The sequence below is a fragment of the Pezoporus flaviventris genome, unplaced genomic scaffold, assembly GCF_033815535.1.
Source record: "Pezoporus flaviventris isolate CSIRO_AGI_PZ_B2104156 unplaced genomic scaffold, CSIRO_AGI_Pfla_v1 ptg000064l, whole genome shotgun sequence".
NCBI lineage: Eukaryota > Metazoa > Chordata > Aves > Psittaciformes > Psittacidae > Pezoporus > Pezoporus flaviventris.
In genome coordinates, this window is record NW_026892612.1 from 2,814,387 (window position 1) to 2,834,840 (window position 20,454).

At 37.0% G+C, this 20,454-nt stretch overlaps 1 protein-coding gene across 2 annotated transcripts in view; it reads left to right on the plus strand.

The window, feature by feature from the left end:
• Positions 1 to 20,454, plus strand: part of PCSK5 (proprotein convertase subtilisin/kexin type 5) — a 259,399-nt gene that overhangs the window by 117,883 nt on the left and 121,062 nt on the right. For both annotated transcript variants that reach the window (XM_061470825.1, XM_061470826.1), the window contains exons 8-9: positions 5,948 to 6,160; positions 15,950 to 16,050. In XM_061470825.1, the coding sequence (XP_061326809.1) occupies positions 5,948 to 6,160; positions 15,950 to 16,050 (314 nt within the window). The remainder of the gene's footprint in view (positions 1 to 5,947; positions 6,161 to 15,949; positions 16,051 to 20,454) is intronic.

The following is a 20,454-nucleotide window of genomic DNA, read 5'->3' on the forward strand; positions in this document are numbered from 1 at the left end:
ATCTGTTTTGGAGATGCCTGCTTTCAAGTGAGAGTGTTGTGCAGTCTACAGAAGAGTCTTCAAAGGGTTGCGTGCCTGACTATTTTACATTCCTAGATTAGAGGTTAAGTGAACTGGTAAAACTCAGCAGGAGCTGGGAGACGCTGCTTCTCAAAAGCAGAATGCTGCCAGTCAGCAGACTGGCAGCACTGCAACTCGATACAGGGCAGTAGCATCCATCTCCCGGGAAGCTCTGAGATCAATGAAACTGGCAGCAAAAGGATGCCGCCTCTCACATGTGCGTCTGTTAGGGTGCTGTGATCCTTGGTGCCTGGCCCTACAGTGGTTGTGGAGTGCTGCACACTCAAAATCATGCCTGCATAGTAGGGTTTTTTTAGGTCTCCAGAGTACTCTGTTCCACACATTCAGTTATTTCCTCTTCAGAAATTAGCTTTTAAGGTCTTTTTTCAGCTTCCACATCAGGATGAGTTTCACTTCCTGACAGTATTTTTTCTTCTTGGAAGCATGAAGTAATTTTAGAACAGTATAGGGGAGAATAGAGGAAATTAAACATTTAGGTTCTCGGTGTGGATAGTGTCCCTCCTTCTCTCTCCATTTTAAATTTTCATTATTTGCTTTCTGCTCATGGGTGTGTGGTTTTGCCTTTCCTGCTGCTTTACATTTTTTCCCTCTGCCTTAGTAAATTTGCCCACTTCTGTAGAGACAACAACTTGCCCCATAGGCAGAGAGGGTTAGTGGTGCACTTGATTCCTGGGCATGAAATCATTAGGACTCACAGGCTGAATTACGGCATCTTGACTTGTAAACAGTGGATGAATGTTCACCCTAGACTTTGTAAAATAATGTGAATAAATCTTACTTCACTGTCTCAAAATACAACTCATAAATGGAAACTGTTTTTATCAGATGTAAGTGTGCTGGAAGCAAGTTGAAAGTATGTGGAGCCGCTGGTTGTCCTTAGATGAATGCGTGAAGACCTCTACCTTATAATGGTTCCTGGATGTACTGCTTGAGCATTCACTCATAAAGATGTGGCTTATTTGTATGCACACACATATACACAAGCACACACACTTGGAGCGGGGGATGTTCTTTTCGTAATGTTAGGAAATTCTGCAGATGTCATTACGAACATGTTCATGCTGGCTCAGGTTCTTGGCAGACTAACCTTTCTGTGCTATTGAACTGAGGAAAAAAGAAAAAGAGCTTTCATATCACTTACGCTAGTTGCAACTTGCTGACCAAGGAAAAGGAGGAAGTAGCAAAAAATAAATGGGAATGCCCCCACATTCTTGTGCTGTGCTTTTACAGGTGCAGTTTCTGCCTTGAGGCCTTTTTGTCAATGACCTGAGACCATTTCGTTCAAAATCAGCTGTCTGTTGAGCACACTGGCTTTGCCCAGAAAATGTGCTAGGAAATTGGACTGTGACTAGGTTGATAGCAGGTCTTAGCTGTCAGTGAAAGACTTTATCTTTTCCATAATGGAGCACTTGATTATTTTTGCAATTGATTTATGCAATTTAAGAAAGTAGACAAAACAAATGGAGAACATTTCATAATGGTCTCAAATGTGCGCTGACAACCACAAGTGCAGTTACGGACACCTTGCAGAGTTTGTAAGAATGAGTCCATAGCTATCATTGCAAATGGAAGATCAGAAACAGCACTGAACCTAGAGGGAGAGGTAATGCATTTTTAACATCATAGGACAAGCGCTGAACGTACTTTGTGGCACACCATTCCACCCTGGTCTGTGCCTCTGCTGTAGTTCACTAATTCTTTTAAATTTTACTCAAGTTGTACCCATATGGTTTGTAAATACACCTTTGCATTTGATTAATAAATTACACATGGCTTCTTCAACAGCTCAAGGATTGACTTTTCATCTTGACACCCTTGGGCATCTGGCAGATGACAGATGATAGATTTAGACAAACAGTAAAAGCTACAGAGTGGCTTGCATGTGTGTTTATCTTAACTTTGTAACACAGTCCAAATGTTATTTAACCGTATGTATTTAAAGGAGACCGATTGGGAATGGCATTCACATACAGTAGGACAGCTGATGCTGTTGCTCTAATTACTTGTTTGGTATAGTTGCTTGTAAGTTTATAATTTCCTGAGCATGACAGGGTCTATTGAATTAAAACAGAGTGTTTGGAAACAGGGAGAAAGAGGAAATCAAATGGTAGTTTAACAATAGGCAGTAAATGTAAACCAGAACTTACTTACTTGACACATTGTTTTAGTCAGGTTGAAATTAGTTTGGAGGTTTGCTTATTCCATTTATTTTTTTTAAGGCTGCCATTTGCTTTGCCAAAAAGCTTCTAGGAGCAAGATCTTCAGCATGTTTTCCAGACTGAAGGTAATGCAGTTGTTTTCTGTGAAATGCTGAGTTGTTAAATGTGCAGTGTTGCAGTGTGTTAGGGGAAAGGAGATTCTTTCTCTGTATATTAGAAAATACTGTTTTCCATTAGTCAGTACACCTGGTACTTATGTTTTTATTGCAGTAACAGAGATGTTGATACTTCACATATTTTCAAGAGACATTAGTTTTGAAGAAATATTTGTTACCAGTGTTTAGAAAAAACAGCATGGAAGGGAATAGTTGGGTGCAAACGGCTGTTATTTTTAAAGCCCTGTTATTATCATTAAAATATGAATCGGTGTTTATTATATTTAAATACTATGTTGCAGAATTTGTAACATTGATTGGCATGTTTTCATCATGACTACATTTTGTGCCCAAAAATGGATTCGCATATCTGGTTTTGCAGCTCATTTTTCATTATTATTTCAGCAGCATAAGTATGCATATAAAGGAATATAGACACAGTATATCTGCAGAGAAGCTAATAATTCAAGGGTTGCCCCTGCAAAATTTACAAAAACTACAGTCCTACCCTGCTGCGAAAGCGTTTTCATTGCATGAGTGGAACAAATCATCTTATTCTACTGTGTATAGACAAACCCAGCTGATGATGACAACAGAAAAAGACAGATGGACTGTTACTGATGGGATATTTTCCTGTATGCATATGGTTTTGAGAGTTTTTTGTTGTTTTTTTTTTACAAAACTGTTTTTAAAAACTGGAAGATGGACTTTTAGATAAAATATTAATAGTTAGATTCCATTTTCCTCCTCCTTGGATCTCTGGTTTGATTATTCTGAATTCTTGTTTCTTCTCCTGTGGCTGGATTGGTAAATTATTCCAAATTTCCCATGGGGTATCAGTTTGGACAAATGTAGTAATATAATACGCTTTTGAGAAACACATATGAGGAAGAAAAATGTAAAATTCTCCAGATAGCAGGTACCTGTGAAAATTCATCAAAAAGAGGTTTCAGTGGAATATTTTGACATGTTCTGGATGTTGAAGTGTGTCTCTATGATACACTTTTTTCTGTGTATTCTGCCTGCCTAACACAGTTGGGGTATCAGTGTATGTATAGGAAAGAGAAGAGACAATGTAGGACAGGAATCTGTACATGACTCTCAAACAGATGTCAGAATTGATAGACAAGCCAAAAATGACCATTGAGGAGACAGCTGATGAAAGCAAATAGTAGAACCCTGCTGGGAAACATGATCTAACTGAAAGAGATGATAGGATGAAGCCAAACCAAAACCGGTAAAAGTCAAACAGGAGCACATCAGAAAGTAGTGAATCAGCATATCTTTTGAGTGATCCTCCATCCCATTCCCCACAACATAGGAGAGGGCTCTAATTTCTGTCTCCCTTACGTGCTGAGATAATAAATCAGTGAATAGGCATGAAATAGTCTTTCCATTTACCCTTCCATTAATCTCTCTCATCATATGTTTTCGGAATGATGGGTAAGAAGTAAAGTTCTTCAAAGGGACATAACCGGATGATAGAATGAAAGAAAATTGGTTCATAGACCAGTTCCAGCTCCATGAAATTGCAAAACCCATCCGAAACCACTGGCTTTGGGAAGCTCCGAATCAGACCCTGCTGGCTAAGAAAAGCAGGCAGGACAAGAACCCCAGACAGAAAGGGGGGTTTGATTTGGTGAGAGTTCGTAAAGTGGGGAAGGAGACTTTTAACGCTTCATATAGGTTGTCTTTAAAACAAAAAGAAATGTTACTATTTTGCATCTTTTTGTTCGTGTAGTAGCTAAGATCAACTAAAGGAAGTAAAAGAAGTTCAAATATTTATACTTCCCAGCTGGTCAGACTGATTTTCTCTGGAGAATGTGGATATCATAATACATTTAACTTGGCACCCTGGGATTTTTTTTCTCTGCTTGAAATGTTTTTTTAATGAAAAGTTGCATTTTGAGGACATAACCTTATATGAACACTAGCTGGGAGAATCTGATATTTAACTTACTATGCTGAAGAGAAGAGTCTCTCCAGGTAGTATGCTTTTATAAAGTTCACAAAATGAAATTCATCGGTGTTTGAAAATGCAAGCCTGGGTTGTGAACTGTGAAGGGTTTTTTGTCTTATATTGGTGTACGTGCAGTTATGCTCAGCTCAAAAAGCCCTAGTGAAACCCCTCTGAGCATCTGGATTAAATGAATCTTTGTATTGCTAACTGTTTAGGTTGACCTGGTAGATGTCCAGCAGCTGTCTTTATATTTTATGTGGTACACAGTTGCAGTCTGTTTAGAAAAAAAAACCACAAACACACAAACCCCCCCCATACCCAAGCAATTAATTCATGGGCAGAAAGTGGTGTATTATGTATTGTAACGTTAATTTATCATACATACATGATGAGTTGCAAGCAAATGAGGTATAAATGAGACTCTTTGTTAACATAATTACAACTGAGAGGGACGTCCCATGCTTGGAGAGGATGTCATGTCAGAAACAGTGGCACAATTTGGTTTAATCTAAGTTAAATTTAGCTCTTTGGTGAACCTTTCTGTCTGAACAGTGCTTCCTGTAATATGCTTCCAGATAAAGAGTGCTGCTAATTAATGCAGATCCTATAGTTGCATGAATCTTAATTTCATTCACCGGCATGAAATATGTAAATATAAATAAGGAAAAGTCCAATTACCTGTATGTCAGTAACTCTTAATTCCTGTATATCAGTAATACAGGTAACTGATCATTTTCAGTTTTCATATCAATGCCTGTTTCAGAGTACTAGAACCACCAAAAATGTTTTGATTCATTTGGACACTATATATAAACTTCGGTGCATTAAGAAAAAGTCAAGGTGAGATTACCTATTTTAAGTCCTCATTTGAAATTATTAATATGCTGAAGTAACTTTCCCAGCTAGAATATGTTTAAAATGTCATGTTGAACTAATGCTTTAGTGCTTCATTAGGATAGATTTATAAGAATCTATTCTTTTTGTCCATTTTTGTTTATATATTGTGTTGTGCATATAGCATTCATAATGGACAAGATGGGTTGGACTAAATGATCTGGATCCCTTTCCACCAGGTATCCTCTGATTCTGTGATTGTCAGTGTCTGTGAAACAATAATGTTCCGGTTCACAGTGTATAATGTTACCCAGACTACACTTAGTGCCACAAGGCAACCCAAGGAGAGACAGCTGAGAGCACCTTAATAAATAAAAGGTGTAATGCATTACAAAGAGATTTAATATCAAGTATGATATTTCTTTTCCTTTTCCCACCCAGTATGATACTTTAATACTTCTGAGTCTTCAACATCTCTTTCTTGGTATGGCTGGATAGCATAGATGCAGAGCAGCAAACAGACACTGTCTTAAAGCTGTTTCTAAAGCTGTGTTCATACCACTCATTTTCTGAATTTTTCTGATGTCTGGGTCTTAACTCTTCTAAATGCTGTTTTCATTTCAGGTTCTTCATAGTGAGCTAGTTTCTTTTGTTCTCTTTCTCTCATCAGATGTCATTTTTGGGGAAAAGACCTGTTTGTTAAGCAGATGAAGAGGAAAAGAATTATTAATCAAATCTTTTGTGCTGTTTCCATACAGGGGCGAAGAGGCTTAGGTTCAGTCTTCGTTTGGGCATCTGGAAATGGTGGAAGAAGTCGTGACCACTGTTCCTGTGATGGCTACACCAACAGCATCTATACTATCTCTATAAGCAGTACAGCTGAAAGTGGGAAGAAGCCATGGTATCTGGAAGAATGTGCATCCACACTAGCTACAACATACAGCAGTGGAGAATCCTACGACAGGAAAATTGTATGATTTAATTTTTTTTTTTTTTTAATTTATATGAGTTTGTGTTGGCATATGACTTTGGGGAAAGGGAGAGGAAGACAACTCATTTATACTAATTAATGAATTGCTTCAGGAAAAGATCATATGTGGGCAAGTTCATTAAGCCCCAGTGTGTTACTCAGTTGGGACCAGCATACTGCTCTTTGAAACAAGCATGGGTACCTCTGCATGTTGCAGCCTAACGCAATGCAGGTACACCATATTTGTAGCAGGTTTTTCCACTCACCTCGTTGCTGCTAGTTCTGAGTGATGCTTTCAAAGATCCTATTGCCACTGCCACCGAAACAGATTTCTTTCATTACAGATATCTTGTAGCCCATCAGTAGGCCTGAGAATATAGTCTCCTCTTGTTTTTAACCCATTTATCAATGTTTTTCATATTTTACATACATGGTATTATCAGTTTTCCTATGTACCTCTATATTTTTTTCAGATTTATTTTGATCCAGCATCATTCCTCTCTTACATTCAAAGATAGTCCATTATCACTCAGATTGCTGCCTAGCTGATGTATTGTAACCAAGATTGAGCTCAGAACTTACCTTTCCTGTATTATTCCTCATCTCATTCCAAAACAGCCAGCATCCATTTTCCATTACCTTCTCATCTTCTCTGGAAGCTAACAAATTGTTACAATTCTGACACCACTAGTATCTGTTTGCTATATCTGCTTTTTCAAATTAAGTGAATTCAATGTATTTTCCAATATTCGGTATTACTGCTTTTAAACTTTTGAACCCTTTTACTAGGTTTAATCAGGTTTGTAATATTGTCTTCTTCCCTGTTTATTTATTCTAGTGTATAACTTACAGATCATATGTTCTTCCTGATCAGAAATTTAGGGTTTTTTTTTTTTCCCTAGATGTTTCTGTAAACACACATCTAACTTCACTTTCATTCTGGTTCTTAGAAGATACCTCTCTTGGCAATGGTGAGGAGTTAAAAATTCTTGCAGCTCTGTTTTTTTAATACTGTCTGCCTTGTCTTCAGGATTCTGGGATTCTGGCCATTCCTTCTTGAGTTCATCCCTATTTTCAGAAGATCTAATTTTTGTTTTAAACTTGTTCTGAGGTACTTCTCCATTCCAGTAATTTTTCTGTTCTTAACTTGCTTCTCCTGACTGAAAGCTTATCTCTCTTCTTGGCGTGTTTCTTGTTCTCCCTGATAAATAATAATAAAGAAAATAAATTACTGTGTCTCCCAGCAGTCCTCACTTCTGTGATTAAATCCTCTCTACTGTCCTTTAAAAGACTTTTGCTAACTTCATGTTTAAGTGAGGCTAATACAATATAAGGTGAGCAGACATGATTGTTGTTCGCCAGCCTGGCCTCTTGCTTAGGTAAGTAAGTCTGTGGGTCTCCCTGAGTCCTTCAAATCCAGCAGTTGCTGTCAACTCAACAATAATTTTCCTAAAGACAATCAGTCTTGTTTAGAAAGCTTCCAGTGACAGAAAATCCACTTAAATTTAGGGCAAGTGATTTTCATTACCCATTGCTTTAAAAAAACTTCTTGTTTTCTATCTGAGCTCCTCTAGCTTCAATTTCTAGGCATTTGGTTGTGTCACAGATTTTACTGCTAGTATGAAAAGCACTCTAGTTGTCTAATGTCTTTCACTCTAGCCATGTAGCCTGAACAGTTAATCCCTTTTGATGGATGAAGGTAAACTGCTTCTATCATTCTGTAAAAGGCGTGTTTTCTTCCATTTTATGAGCTTGGAGTACCCAAACTGCACACACTAGGCAGTAGCAGTGTCAGTGCCAAATGCACAAGAAAATGTGTATCCTTGAGTGCCAACTCAGTTACCCCTTCTTTATACATTAAGCCTGAGTCTTGCCAGCTTTACAGCCATGTAATGTGTTCAGCATGGTATGATGTCCAGTCCGCTCTTAGAGCTGTTGCTTCTCTGTTTCAGAATTAGTGGCCCAAGGGCAGATACAAAGACAGTTATGGGCTCTTTATTGAATCATTTACCACCTGGTCTACTGGTTTAGTACTCTATCCAGGCCAGCCCTCATCATCACTTCTTCTTTTTCCAAAGTTTCTCTAAGTACAGCATTCAAGGTTCTTGTGTTTTCTTCCAGGTCTTTGATAAAAGCTTTAAGTCATACTAAGGCCAAGAACCAAATTGTATAAGGCCCAATTAGAGGCTCATGTTTCATCTGTGCTATAAGCACATACATAATTTCTCTGCTTCTAAGTATGTGTCTGATTTCTTATATATGCTTAGCTTTTGAGACCTCATAATTATTCAATTTTAAACCTATATATTGTCATGTAAACTTTTAATCTTTTAAATAATTTTATTTAATGTTCAGTATCACATTACGTGTCTTGTAGAATCCTAATTATACTACTTTCAAACAAAGTGGTGGCCAGAAAAATAATTTGCAGTACTTTGGCAAGCTCTTTTCCAGCAGCTTATGTTATCCACCAATAAATATAATACTAGTTAATTAATGTATTCATAGTTAGTTTAAATCTTGTATAAATTCTTTTACACTAGATAAAAGCTTGGGAAATTGATGAAATTATTAGGACAATGGTGCTTACCCTTGCAAAATATTGACACTGCATGGGTTTTCTTTCAGTCTTCTGGAACTTCTCCAGTGTTCAAAGACTAGCTAAAATCAACAGTACAGTCTGACATGTTCCCTTTCCAGCTCTTGTAAAAGCCTTTGGTGCTTCCAAACTTTCTGATTTAAGCTTGCTATTTAAAATAGCTATAAATAAAAGGATGATTTATCATCTTTCTGTGCTCTGAATTTTTTTTCCAAAAAGGAACATTCAGTGAAATAACCATTTACTGTACACTGTTATTAACTATTCTATTATTTCTGCACAAGTAGAACAATATTGCTTTGGGATTATTTTGCTTCTGATATACTTCAAAATAAAACATCTTTATACCTTATTCTTGTAAGTTTCAACATTTCATCTTTGTCCTTCCTTACCACCTTTGTGCACCTTCTATCTTCTAATTTTTATTCCTTGCTATCCACTTTGTCTTTTCTTCACTTTTATTTATTTATTGTTAGCTAGTTAATTACTGCTTCTTTCACCTGTCAATACTTTTTTTTGTTGATCAGCATATCCTTGCTCACTTTTACAAAAATCTATTAAAATACCTGTATGCTTCTCAGTCTTTATTTGTAGTTTTCTAGTCAGCTGATTTAACCTTTGTGCATCCCTCTGGCTTTTTGATAGCTGTAGTTTTCTTCATGATTGTCTTTTTGTCTTCCATTCTTTTCAATTAACATAGACATTCTGCTTTTATGGAATACAGAATTACTATTTCAATATATAGGTATTGGTGTAGGTATTTCTATACTACAGTATTGCAGATTCTCATGTGCTACTGAAGTTTGTTCCGAGTTACATGACAAAAAGTAATAGCGACTTAATTTGATTTTGATTGTTTATTTCTTACATGTCACTCCTTTATGACTTAAACTAGCATCAAAAACACGTGAAGATGATCTCACCTTTATTGTTAGAGACCTCCTTCTGAAACATTTTTTTGTTTTACTGAAGTATAGTACCTATCACTTCCAGAATTTGTGCACTGTGCTAATACGTAGAGTTTTTTACTTTACTGTAAGATTTTTGAAAGGTATACTTTACAAAGCAGAGATTAATTATTATATATAGCATAAACATATATTATCTCATAATTAGGGAAATAATGAAGAGATCTTACATAAACATTATTAAAAAAAAAAATGCCTCTTTAAAGACATTCTCAATGTCTCCATTGGAGATCTCACACAGGCTACTGGAGAAAAGTAAAAATAAATTTTAATTGAAATCCATCAATTTTGTAAGCTGTGAGTGCTTTTACTAATAAGATCCGACATTCTTTTGGGAGCAGTTCAGTTGCATATGCCAATTTCGGATTATTCCTACACAGTGTATCATTTTGCACAGCAAATGGTAAAAACGTAAGTGTACTAAGGAGCCATGGGAAGTAACCCAAATCTGTTGATCCTTCGTTTACCACAATTTAATTTACCCTTGACTACTTCTGTGCAAAACAACTTTGATGTTATCTGTGTGATAAGATGCACTGATCTCAAATGCTTGAATAGCAGACCATAAATATTCTCTCCAAGACTATTTTTCCTGCATTTCAGTTATCAGTTGATTTCTGAAACACACACCCTACCTGAGGGTGTTTTGCTATTTGGTATTTAAAGCAAGGCAAGCATGTTTCCCCTCCAGACACCTTCAGTGACAAAGCGAAACACTGTGCAGTAGATGCAGTCAGTAGCTTTCTGTGTTGTGTTTAAACCAGTTAACTCTCATAATGGGTAACAACTACATGCTTCTGTTATGGTGCAGCCCAGTGCGAAATTACATGAAATTGTGAGGTCAGTTCAAACTGAATATTAAGCAGTCCTTCAATATGCACACATATGGAAGCAGGGACTTTGCTGTCACCTTTGTGACCGTCTTGCTTATAGTCTGATTTTGAAAGCAGTGATAGTATCACTGTTGTCTTCTCCAACTTGTATACTAAAATATATTCCAACTGAAGAACTATCAAACCTCATTTGGCTTGGAAAGAAATCTTGTTTGAACCAAGAACCGAACTAAAGACAACTGAAAATTTGGAGGACAAAGTTTTTCAACTGCTGTAAAATGCTACAAGAATCTAGAATAAAGATGTGTATTTATTTTCATTATTGTACCACACATCCTTTTCATTGCATCGTATCTCACATTTTTGTTTAGACTGCTGCCTCTTTTGAGTCAGATTTTCTTCATATTTTTTTCACAAAAAGCTTAGAGCTTGTGATAAGTTTGAAGGGAAAAATAATAATAGAATAAAAATAGAAAGATTATTATTAAATTTAAAATCTCCAAATTCTATTATGCATATAAATATATATTCAATATACAAATTAGCTGTGAAGAGCTCAAATTCATGCTGTAACATGAAAAAAAGAAACAATATTTGATCAAGGCTTATGGTGATTTGGTTTATTGGAGTGAGACTCCTGTATTCAGAATAGGAAGCAAAAATACTGCTGCAATAAGTGAGGAAGATGTGACGTGGTGTGGGATTTACAATCAAAATCAAATGAACTCATTCTTACTTTTTCTCATGTATTTTTAAAAGGTTTTCTAGTCTGGAGGTTTTTTTCAGTCTTGTACAATGATAGCATAAGAACATAATTTCTACACAAGTCTTTTCCATATTGAGCTTTTTTATATACTGACTTTGAGCAAAACTAAATGGAAGCAAATTCTGGCCTGAAATAACTTGAGCTAACAGTTACAGTTAAGCACACAATGATCATCTTGCATGAGTTCCTTCTTGCTTCAAGTGTGCTTGACTTCATGCTTTACCAAATCTTATTGTAGTACTGTTAGCACATTATTGGAAACAGAGTTTCCAACCTTTTGGATGTATTGTCATGCCCAAAATGTGCAGACTGCCTTTTGCAGATGCAGCTGGGTGTATGCCTTTTGTATAGACTCTTTGAGAAAAGGGTTAGGTTTACTTTTAGGTGCTTGTAAGAGCAGCTGCAAAGTGCCAGCATAGGTGTAGGTGTAGAAGCTCACACTCTGGGACAAGGGCAAATAATAGGTAAAGACCTTAGAGATATACTTAACAGAGGTTATCTCTCAGAACACAGTGAGTGCAGAAGTGCTGGCTACTATACAGTTGTTAAGGTATTTTTTTCTATTATTCTCTTCTCTGCTATTTTGAATACTGTAGGACAATGCTGGAAGATAGCTTCCTCAACTGCAGACCATGCAGCTAGGGCAGATTAAACACAACCTGATACAGTTATCAGTAGGGGCCTTTCATTTATTGGACATGTTGCACAAATGCATCACTTTTCCTTTCAATTCCTTTTTCAAATTATTTCTTAAAGCACTAAGGAATCTACATATGAAAGTCGCTCACAAACATAATTTATGAACCTATTACATGACTTAACCTTCAGAAAATAACTTAATGTTCCACCTATTTCGTTTTATAAAAAATGCCAGTTCCTTCTGTTCCTTCTCTTCTGAGATATGCTTCTGCCTTGCCAACTAGGTTCTACTCTAAGCAGAACCTAAAACAAAACCAGAAAAACCCCAACATGTCTTGCCAGTTCTTAAAACACAAAAAAAACCCTGTTCTTGTTCAGAAACGTTCAGTGTATTAAGATACACAGAACCTGGCACCTTCAATTTTGAGTAGATTCAGATACACAAAAGATATGAGAAGGAACAGGAGATTTTCATTAAACCCATATCACTTCTAGGGGCACAGTTTTATAGAAATCAACATATCTTGAAGAACTGTACCAGAAGGTAAATAATGGTTCAGTAAGTTCAGAGAGCTCATGTCACTGAATATGAAATAGCGAGAAATGCAGAGGCTTGGGAATGAACAGTGAGTGCCAAGGGAAATCTTTTTTTTTTACCTTAGCCATTAACCTCCCGATCAGTGAAACTATGGAAAGATTGGTTATGCAGCCTTAATAATGACTGTACAGAAATGGCATCTCCTTAACTCTTCAGAGCAAGTTACTTCTATAAAACTATCGCAGTGCTCTAGAGTTTTTTCTTTAATAAGTACATGGACTTTCTGAAAGCTGTTGGACTTCTGCATATGGCAGGTATTACATTGTGGTGATACATTTCATTTTTCTCTGCCTTTCATCAGGGTGTTTGTCCTAGGTTGCTGATTTCATGTTGGCTAAACTAGGCCAGTACCAGAAACACTGTCATTGTCTTCAATCAAATCTAGTTGATTCAAAAGATTTAGAAGTGAATATAATTCATCTCCCTAGAAATATGGCATGGACTTCTCTTGGGCAGTCTGATTAACATTTTCATAGCTCAGCAATTGTTGCAAAGGTATTTGAAGCATACAAATGTGTGGTACTCAACAAAAGATGCAAAAATTTCTGCTTCTCCCCACTCTATCAGAATGACAGCTAATATACTCTAATGAGAGCTTCGTGATGCTGTCAGATACCACATCCTTTTATTGTAATTAATGATGTTGCCCTCATGTGGTTCAGGAGTTTGGGGAACATTTTAATTCTTCAAGCTTGCTCGCCTAGTGGTGGTCCTGTACCCTTTTTTTACCTTAGGGTGGATGCAACTCTTCTCTGACAGTGAATCCATAGGGCTGAAAAAATAACTCAGATCTTGGAGGTAACTTAAACATCTCAGCCTCTGTCAGTAACTTGGCTTTGAATAGCTCAAATGGGATTTCCACGTAGGAAGCTTTCCCTACACAACTTCTGTGGAAATATTTGCTGAGTGAAGGAGAGAGATAAGGATCTGTAGTTCAAACTGCTGCCGCAACATCCGCTTTGAATGTGAGAGATGTTGCAAAATAAAGAGCTGTCGTGGTTTGTTGTGCTTAATATCTGTAGCTACAGGACAATAAAACACTCTGGAAGCATGTTATTCCAGAGGATGAGAGATACAGATAGCACAATTCAGTGTGCTTTTCACTGTATTGAGAGAGGCTGTCTCTTAAGAAAAAGCTGCTATTGAGGGCAGTTCTCCCTGCCTGAGCTCCCATAGGCTTTGCTAACCTGTGGTCCTCTGAGGAAAGTGCCTGCTGTACCACTTTTTTACAAGGGATAGGGTGCCAGGCTACAAAAGAGACAAGCATGTGTTAGTCCCTTTTCCTGCCCTTTCTTTTTCCTGATCTTCCTTTTACTCCTTGCCACAGTGCTGGCCAGTGTTTTTACAAATGGGATACCTGAATCTTGTACCTATTAGGGTGCTTGTCATCCTGTAGTCTTTGGACATGTTAATCCCACCTGCAAAATCACTACTTGCATTTGCACATACAGGCTGTATGTCATGTTAGGACAGTTCCTGCTGCAGTTTCACTGCTTAGCATTATCAGGTCGTTTATGGGATTTGCACACATAAAGGTTTTTCCAACACTTTTCATTGTTTAAATTAATACAGTCATTAGGAAAGAAGAAATTACATGAACATTTTGTTTATGGGGTTCAACTTTTAGCTGGTGAAAGATAAAATAAATTATTTAACAAGGTGTGCATTTATGAAAGATATTAAATAATAGGGGGAAAAAAAGTTTCTTTCTGGACTTCGTTATTCAAGAAATCTGACTTCTGGGAAATTCACTAATTTAAGGATATGGCATTATAAATACCTTTATCCCTCTTCAAATTTCTTAAAACCTCCATTTTGTTTCGCTTGCTCACTAACTTGCATTCAGTAATAATTTCCTGGTGCTGTTAGCTCCTTCACTATTAGAAGTCTTCTGTGTTAGCTTGTGTATGCTTATATGTCATGAGCACTTTAAGCAGCCTTATACACATTATGTATACATACACTACTGAGTATGGCAAATGCAAATGTATGAAACATAACCCTTCTGAATGCAATTGCTTGCATTCTGCCCAGAGAGGATGTGGCTGTTTCTTCAGGTTGTATTTTCCATATCTTCCAGTTTCAAATCTAGGCAGACATTTTTACATGCCCTGTGCTTTTTTGTGATTTTTTGATCCTCTGATCTCTCCTTTTCCCATCTTTCTGCATACCTGTGTTGCAAATGAAGTATTAGTGAATTAGAGGAAATGGAGACATAGTAATTCTGGTTGCTTAGGTAGGAAGCTGTGTGAGCAAGTTCCTTGCCTCCCAGGCAGATGTCTTGTTGTGAATGAGTCTCAGGGATTAGCTGAAATGCTGAGAATAACGTTTGGCGTCACAAGTCATTCACTCTGGCACCTTCGTGGAGTTTTCCGTGCGGTGGACTGCTACTGCTGTCTGCTAGGAACTTTTCTCAAGTCTGCATGGGTTTTGCTTGAACTTCTGTTAGGTAGTAGTGTCTTCCTATCTCTCCTACCTTGCTCTTGCTAGCAACTACTTCTTTTGGAAGAAGATCATAGGTTATAATCTCTTTAGATTGCCTGAAAGAAGCAGAATTTAGAATAAACACATTTTTTTGTGTGTGATATACTGTCTTACAGAAAGAGGCTGCCTAAAATTCATTATGATATCCTAATGCTAAGTAAAAGACTCTGTCTCTAGTTGGTAGTGCACGTTACAGTTTATATATCCACTTTAGATTACATACAAAAATATGTGGCCTAAGTAATATGTAACAATTTAGATCTGCAAATAAGTAATTAGCTGGTAATGTCTAGGTCAAATTTGTGATTACATCAGGACTTTCCAATGGATTGTTGCTTAATTTCATGTGAATAGGAAGGCATGAAGGAAGGATTAAACACAGTACTTAGCATGAGCCCAGTGGTATTCTATTCTGTCACATAGTTCCAGTGTGACTTCAGGCAACCTGATTAACCCCTGCATACCTCTCCTATAGTCTCTGGGCATAGCCAGTCTGTACATAGGGAGTTCCGTAAGATGGAGTTCATTCTTGTTTGTGAAGCACTTTGAGATTCTTAGATGGAAAGTATTCTATAAATGCAGTAGAAGGGCAGAGTTCTAACTGTGCTGTTTTAAAACCCTCTGCATGTTTTTCTAATTTACAAGTCTTTATCATGCCATGAGAAGAATGGAGACTAACTTATGTTTTCAGTGCAACAAAGGAACTTGTGAAGTTCTCCAAGTTCACAAGTGACTTCAGGCTCAGAGTATAATGTCATGTGTTCAGACAACTTTTTTTTTTTGACTTTCCTTGCAATAAAAGAAGGAAATATGGTCCATGTACATGCAGCTCATTCGAGCAAATGAAACCTGTTCTGATTTCTAAAGCTGTGTTTTAAATTTCGCACATTCAATTTCTTCCAGATCACCACAGACCTGAGGCAGCGTTGCACAGACAGCCATACTGGAACCTCAGCCTCTGCACCTATGGCTGCGGGCATCATTGCACTGGCACTGGAAGCAAAGTAAGATCCAAGTTATACTCTGAAAAAAAAGTAAAGCATACAAAAAGAACTTTCACACTCATCCAGTGCCTTTATCCAGGGATCTCAAGGTGTTTCAGAAACTCTGTTGTAATAATTCACAGTACCCTTCCAAGGACAGGAAGGATCCGTGTGCTTATTTCGTCTGCAGAAAGCTGACACCATGGAAATGACAACAGAGTATGCAGTGCTGAAATGACTTGAAACCATGTTGAACACAGGTAGTTTCCACTAAATGATGTACAGCATCCTCACGATGTCTTACAGTACCCTCACAGTGCTGCCCAGATCCACTGTACTCTGCAGGCTACTGTAGGTCACCTCTTGCATTCATCAGGCTCTTCTTAGTGGTGTCCATTCTTCAGTGTTGAAAAATGTTTTGGGGTGGTGTTAGGCTATCATGAACAAAAATGAACATAGTATGAAATACAGAAATTCTCAACTTCTGAATGCTGACACAAGTCTGTTTTTTCAATGGGTTTAGTTCCTCAGCTGTAAAAACTGCATAGTGTGGCTCCATAGTCAGTTTACCTCAGAAAAATTTCCGTCTTACACTTGTTCTCTCAACTGCAGGATTTTGTTCCTTGTCTAATAAGTATCTTTAATGTGCTTCATGGAGCAGCAGAAATACTGGCAATTTATTGGGTAAATATGTATTTCAAAACTTTTTGCATTATTTTGTGCTGTATTAGATAATATTTGCAGGTCTGAGGTGGAATGCTCCACCACAAGTCCTGCTTGAAATCAAATGTTTCTGTGTGGTAGGACACCAATTCTGTTAAATTCTGAAGAAAACCAGTTTCCTCTGGGGACTTCCAGTTCCTTTGAAGGAAGTAAAAAATTTTCACACAATAGCAATTTCAAATTATATATAATTTATAACAGTAGAATTATTTTTACGCTTTCATGTGCCTTTTTTTTTTCATGTGCAAGAAACCATGGGCCAGTTTTCAACACATAATACCTTTTTGATGTTGAGTTATAGTCGTAAGAGTTAGTAATTGAAGAGCTAACATAATCTTAAATAGTGTAGTAGTTGTATCATTATAATTAATCTTCTTAATGCAATCACTTGAAACAAAGGTATTTTAGGTATTTTTAAAAGTTAATATAATGCTATTATTTATATATATATTTTAATTTGTTTTAAAATCCTTAAATCATTCTAAACATCCTGCACATGCAGATAAAATTGTATGTGCATAAATTTAATTCTGCTGAAAGTTTTTCTAATTATTTCTTAATGAATGGAGTTTGCTTGGTAATTTATTGTTTCTGTTCTATATGATATTTTGCATGCATTTTCTAACAGATTATTATTGTAGTTGAAACCTTCAAAGAATTGCAGCACAAAATACCTACAACCAAGTTATTGCTGACTGTGACAAAATACACAGAAGCTTACACTTTACAGAAGCTTTTTTCTTTGTGAACTTTGGTGACTATACCAATACGAAATCCTTGTTAGTGCTATGGACTAGTTTGGAGTTAGGGTTTTTTTTCCAAACTAATAGTTGCTATGATAGGAACAAAGACAAGACTGCATTAATGTTTCACATATGGTGATAGAGACAAAACGCGCCAGCGACTAAAGACCCTAGTCACTTCCTTGGTTTTGTAGTACTTTGTTGGGTGGTGCTAACAAGAGATTTTGGGTGAAAAAATATCGATTTTATCTTCTTTCAGATTCTGTTCAATTTGCATATATGGAGGGATCTTTCTCATTTCCAAATGTTGTCCTGTGTTTTGATAGCTCCAAATGACATATTAATATCGTATATCTGGTTTTATTAATTTGTAGATGTTCTTTAACTTTTCTATCTGAAGAGTACTTACAGCCAACCTTCTGAGCACAGCTGTGAAAGAAAAAACAAAAAAAAAAGAGCAAATTAGAGAAATATTTATTTCCAGCTTTCCCATTATGTTTTTCCCATTAATTAATCTAGTCCTAGGGTTGGAGAAACTGTTGGTCTTGTGAACTTATAGATTATGAAGTAAGGCCTTAGTATTACAAGGCAATCATATCATAATATATTAATAGAATTATAGATTGGTTTGTGTTGGAAGGGACCTTACAGATCATGTACTACCTGCCGTGGCATGGGGCACCTTCCACTAGAACAGTATCGGGGATAGAGCAGCCACAATTCTCTCGGCAACCTATTCCATTGCCTCACCACCCTCATAGTAAAGAATTTTCTCCTAATGTCTAATCTAAATCTACCCTTTTTCAATTTAAAACCATTCCCCCTTGTCCTGTCACTACATGCCCTTTTAAAAAGTCCCTCTCCAGATTTCTTGTAGGCCCCATTTAGGTACTTGAAGGCTGCTCTAAGGTCTTCTTGGAGCCTTCTCTCAGCCTGTCTTCACAGAAGAGTTGCTTCAGCCCTTTGATATATTTGTGGCCTCCTCTGGACTTGCTCTAGCAGGTCCACATCCTTCTTACATTGTTGCCCTCAGAGCTAGACGCAGCAATGCAGGTGCTGTCATAAGAGCAGAGGGGCAGGATCACCTCCTTTGACCTGATGGTCATGCTTCTTTTGATGCAGCCCAGCATACAGTTGGTTTTCTGAGCTGCAAGCTCACACTGAAGCTGGCTTGTGTTGAGCTTCTCATCAGCCAACACCCCAAGTCCTTCTGTGCAGGGCTGCTCTTTATCATTTGCTGTCCAGCCTGTATCTGTGCTTGGGAAATTCAATTTTAGTGTCTTGGATTTGTTTGTACAGAATCTATTCAGATTATTTTAATCCATTTCTAAATGGTTATTCTTATTTATTTGTCCGGTTTGAAAATTCAGGTTATATTTTTCACCTGTGATACCTGCCAACTTATGTGATCCTAAATAATGCTGGGAATTTTAAGTATATAAAAAAAACTTTTGAAGCCGTGTTAAGTATTTTATTCAATACTTCTAAAATATATGGCATGAAATGGACACGATAGTGTGGCTTAGCATTAGGACTTATTGGAACTCGTTTGCATTCAGAGTTTGTCTTTATGCAGACACTTCCCTAGATGCCATCCATATTAGTGCCTGTGCTAATAGCACTGTTGATAGGAAAATTTTTAAAAAAGGTTAGTTGGAAAGGGGTTTTGCAGAACTATTTATGATTATCATATAGCAAGCTGTTAAAAAATTGGAACACTTAGTCCTGAACTCTTCTTGAATATGTCTGTAATAATGTATAGTTTTATTCCACTTTGTGCTGCAAAACACAACAAACTATACTGTGGGAGGCTTTTGGGTTTATGGGGTTGATTTTCCCTAGTAGCCAAGTTCTGTTCCTGGGAAACATCAGGAGGTGAGCAGAGCACTAGTCTGGCCTGGATATGAGTCATAACAGCCAAGAGGTTGCTTTAACTCATACACAAAGGTACATTAAATCAATGGAAAATGAGCAAGGCAGATTTCCACTCTGACCTGCCACTTTCTTGCTTTGATAAGCCCCATATGGTGGGATTGGCAGGTAGCTGATGGAAGACCTCTTAACTAACTTAATAAACCCTAATTTGAACACTCCACTTGGTTTTCAGCTGGGATCTGCTCCTGAAATCCTAGTTAGGCATTGTGGTCTACTAAATACTGCAATTTGAAATAATGTGAACACATCTTTTTTTTATTTTCTATCCAGCGTTTGAGTATCAAGTGGCATGTTCTCCTTCAGGGATCAAAGACTTCTAACTGAGTTTCAGACTGCTTGTTTGGAATCCCTGAGGACTAAATGTAGATATGCAACAGCTATCACACAAAGGATATCTCTTAATCGTCATATTCCATGGTTTTCTTACGGTATTCAGGTAGTTAATTGATATATCTGATGATTCCTGGTATATCTAGGATCCTGTTCAGGCTTTGTGAATAAATGCTTGTGTATTGCGCTTCTTAGTCATTACATGATGTTGAATTCTGGTAATTGTAAACCAGCAATTATGGATATGAAGTGTAATCCATTTAGTCAGACAAAGCAGCAATGTTCTTACTAAAAGTGAGCTACTTGTATTGCATAGTACCATCTACTGTTGATATGAGAAATACTTTTTCTCATTGATGAAAGGTCTGAATTTGGAAATTGGGTGAATCAGGGACAGGAGAGCCACTATGCTCACATTTGTTCCAGGGGGTATTGTGCCATGTTCCTTTGGAGAAGCCAAATCTAAAAAAAAAAAAAAAAAAGAAAAAGAAATCTTACGTTGCTGATGGAAGAATACATTGTACATCCCCAAATTAACTGCATGCTTCACTGTCTGTAAGCCAATGCATATTTTCCAACCTATGGTAATGGCAGTTACATGAGTAAGAAGTACTACCTGAAATGGAAATATTAATCTACTATATTTCTACTGTGTGGTATACTCAGTGGTACAGCTTTGGAGAGTCTGTTTTCT